This window comes from Cynoglossus semilaevis, chromosome 1, assembly GCF_000523025.1.
Source record: "Cynoglossus semilaevis isolate Cse_v1.0 chromosome 1, Cse_v1.0, whole genome shotgun sequence".
NCBI lineage: Eukaryota > Metazoa > Chordata > Actinopteri > Pleuronectiformes > Cynoglossidae > Cynoglossus > Cynoglossus semilaevis.
Genome location: NC_024307.1, coordinates 23,270,627 through 23,273,949, shown reverse-complemented (window position 1 = coordinate 23,273,949; position 3,323 = coordinate 23,270,627). Strand labels below are relative to the sequence as shown.

At 43.3% G+C, this 3,323-nt stretch overlaps 1 protein-coding gene across 1 annotated transcript in view; it reads right to left on the bottom strand.

Moving 5' to 3' along the window:
• klc2 (kinesin light chain 2) overlaps positions 1-3,323 on the bottom strand; it is an 8,881-nt gene that overhangs the window by 3,828 nt on the left and 1,730 nt on the right. The window contains exons 2-4 of the mRNA XM_008320865.3: positions 2,229-2,474; positions 1,576-1,912; positions 57-310 (exon numbers count right to left, since the gene is read on the bottom strand). Coding sequence (XP_008319087.1) covers positions 57-310; positions 1,576-1,912; positions 2,229-2,456 — 819 coding nt within the window. The 5' untranslated portion in view covers positions 2,457-2,474. The remainder of the gene's footprint in view (positions 1-56; positions 311-1,575; positions 1,913-2,228; positions 2,475-3,323) is intronic.

Genomic DNA, 3,323 nt, shown 5'->3' with positions numbered 1-3,323 from the left:
GGAGAAGGAAATCAAAAACACATTAGCTGCTCTGGTGAGAAAGTTCAACCACGACATAATCTCATTAAAATATTTCTCGTTTCCCCCAGTGACCTGTAGACCAGGGCCAGGATGTTGAGCATGGTGGCCACGTCTGGGTGGTCGTGTCCTGACGTCTTCTCCAGGTCCTCCAGGGCCTGTTTGCAGAGCGGCACGGCGACCTCGTACCTGCCCTGGGAGGCGTACTGGATCACCAGGTTGTGCAGTGTTCGCAGACGAGCAGGGATCTCATAACCTCCCTGCTGGGCTGCTGCCTCACCACTTGGCTGCGCTGTGGAGCAATAAGGAGTGTAGAAAAATAAAGAATGGTAGCACATGACAGTGAAGAAAAACACTTGAAGAGAAGAATCAGGCTGAAAAACTTCATGTGTACTTCATTTGACTTTAGGAGAAATGAAGAACAAACGAAACCAATTCAAAACCAAAAACACTTCAACACAAATGCAAGTACAAACACAGTCAAGACTAAAAACATTGCATTTTTAAATTCTTCTAATTGAAACTAAATTATTATCAAACCACATTTTAGATCAAACCCCAGCACCAAACCTTCAAACATTCAAGAACCATTCAAGCACTTTCAGCAACATAGTTGAGATTGGACCAAAACATGTTCAGTAAAACTGCCAACACAGCCACATCAACATGGCTTGAGCACATTTTCAAGAAACACAGCACTTCAAAGCATCTTAAAAACAGTTCCAGTCCCTTCCAAACCATTTCCCAAACCTTTATCAAAATCAGCAGCAAACACATTTTAGGCAAAATCCCAGCTCCTTTCTCTATATATGAAATTCCAGGTTTTTGAAACACATTAGGACATATGCAAACACACAACAGTTGGTAAAAACACTATAAGAAAAAGTATTTTAAGGCAACGACAAGATAAAATAAAGCAGTAAGAAGTGGCATTTCCCTTAAATAAATTGATTTAATGTTTAAGGTTTGAAGACAGAAACAAAGTCACACAAACATTTGGTCTAAACCACTGAGAACGAGGTGAAACAAACCAGCCACACTAACACACTAACTCCTCTGATCTCCTCGCTCCTGCTCACAGGTGAGGCTGATGTAGTTCTGATTGTACCTGCTGGTCTCAGGCCTTTGACGTGACATGTGACAGGAAGTGACACGCCACAGGAAGTAGATCTTTTTATTTTATTTTAAACAGGGACTCCATTTTGGAAAATCTATTAATAACAGCAACCAGGAGAATTAAATCAACATGGATTAGACCAGAGGATTGTTTTAGGTTGGTCCCAGACCCCTGTGGGTCTGTTAAGGTACTGCAGGGATGTTGTGAAAGTTTTGGTTGATCAGACAATATTTGGGAATTTAAAAAAAAATCCCACAGATTTTTACCACACATATTTGAATGTCTATAAATGAACATTAACATTAATCTGAAGTATTGCATTAAGTGGATGAACAGAGGTATAGCCTGATATAAAGGAGCATCCACCCACGTGTCTCTGACTGAGGTTTGTATGTATGTAAGCTGCTGTGTCTCCATGGAAACAGATACTGACGTCCTACCTGGTCCCTGGTCGTCATCGTTGGGGAACAAGTCGTCCAGGCTGTCCTTGGACGTGTCTCCTCCTCCACTGCCACCTCCTCCTCCACCGCCCTGGTTCTTCTCCTCTGAGGGCGAGGCGTCGTCGTCCAGCTTCTTGATCTGGTTCATGAACTCCAGGTGCTTCTTCTCCTCCTCCAGCTGGGCCACGCTCTGCTCGCTCCGCTGCAGCTTGTGCTGGGTTCCCGCCAGCTCATCCCTGAGCCACTGGTTCTCCTGACACAGGCGACGCACCTGAGCTCGCAGCTTCTGCTTCTCTGACTCCACGGCGCTCAGGTGGCTGGAGAGGGCGATGATCATCTGAAGAGCAGAACATTGATGAAAAAAAATGACTTTTTTATTTAGCTCAATGTAAACACTGGTCAAAAAGTGGGTATTACCAGAGATATAAAAGTTTTGAGCAAATGTTGAATCAAAAATATAATAATTAACTACTGTTATATATTTTTTTAAATATATAAGAACTTTTTTTGTTAAAAAAGTAGGAAAGTTGTTACACAACATAAGCTAATAAAAACTAAGCTACCCAATACTGTTAAAGTTAGTAAAACCTGCAGTACTCCAGTGCAGTATTTTAGGACAGACTTTTTAAGACACCCGGTCCATGGACTCTCACCTGAGCTTCTCCCAGTCCCAGCTCGATGGCCTCCAGACTCTTCCGCAGCAGACCGGACTTCTCCTGTGCGGCGGGCGGCTGGGCACAGTCCAGCAGGGAGTTGAGGAGCTGGGCGTGTTCGCCCCGCAGCGTCTCCAAACCCTGCATGACGGCCTTGGTGTTGAGGACGATCTCATCCTGGCTCAGTCGCTCCAGGGCCTCTTCACGCGGATACACCATGGTGGACATCGCCTGCTTTCATACACACTGAAAGACAAACAACACAGAGAATGGACACACCTGCTGTTAATGGCTGTGAAGAACGACGACGAAGAGGAGATAAAACCAAGAAATCAGTCCATCTCCTGCTGCTCCTCTTCAGAGTTTAGTTAGATCAAAGTAGGTGAGACCCCGTGTTCACTGTCAAATACATTCACATATATTCTTACAGATATAGATCATTTAGCTTAGCTTGGGCAAATGAAAAGCTAAGCTCAAGTGTCCTTGAGTGTCCTGAAAGGCGCTTTTTAAATAAAATGTATTATTATTATTATTATTATTAAAAGTTAGCCACAGCATAATATTATTATTAATAATGATATTTTTTATATTATGACTTTTTGACGTTATTTTTCTTTGTGGTTTTTTAAAATCCTTTCCCGATGACACTTGGGTATTTTATCTGTTACCATTTGACTTGAGGCCTGAGCTAACAAACCACTTTGATTTGGGACAACAGTGGAATATTAACAGACCTGGACAAAAAGGTCTAATAAGACAAAACCCATTTTTCAAACTGCTTCATTTGCGGACGACAAACAACAAGAGATTTTTCTTCCTCAGTTTTCGTTCTGTCTCTACAGAGGAGTTGGGTTTCTGCTGACTGGGCTTCATTTGTTCTGCTGGTATGAGTTTACATGAGGGCTGCTCAGTGCAGTCGCGTCCTTCTGCTACGGGCTGCCGAGGTCAGCTGGAGGTGGGGGAGACAAAAGGAGGCAGGTGGCAGGGGAGGTGAGGGGGGAGTGAGAGGAATAAATGACTGTCAAAAATAGGCAGAGAAGTAAAAAGATACTTCAGCCAGAAGGTTTCAAAACTAACAAAAGCAAGGTGGGGAGG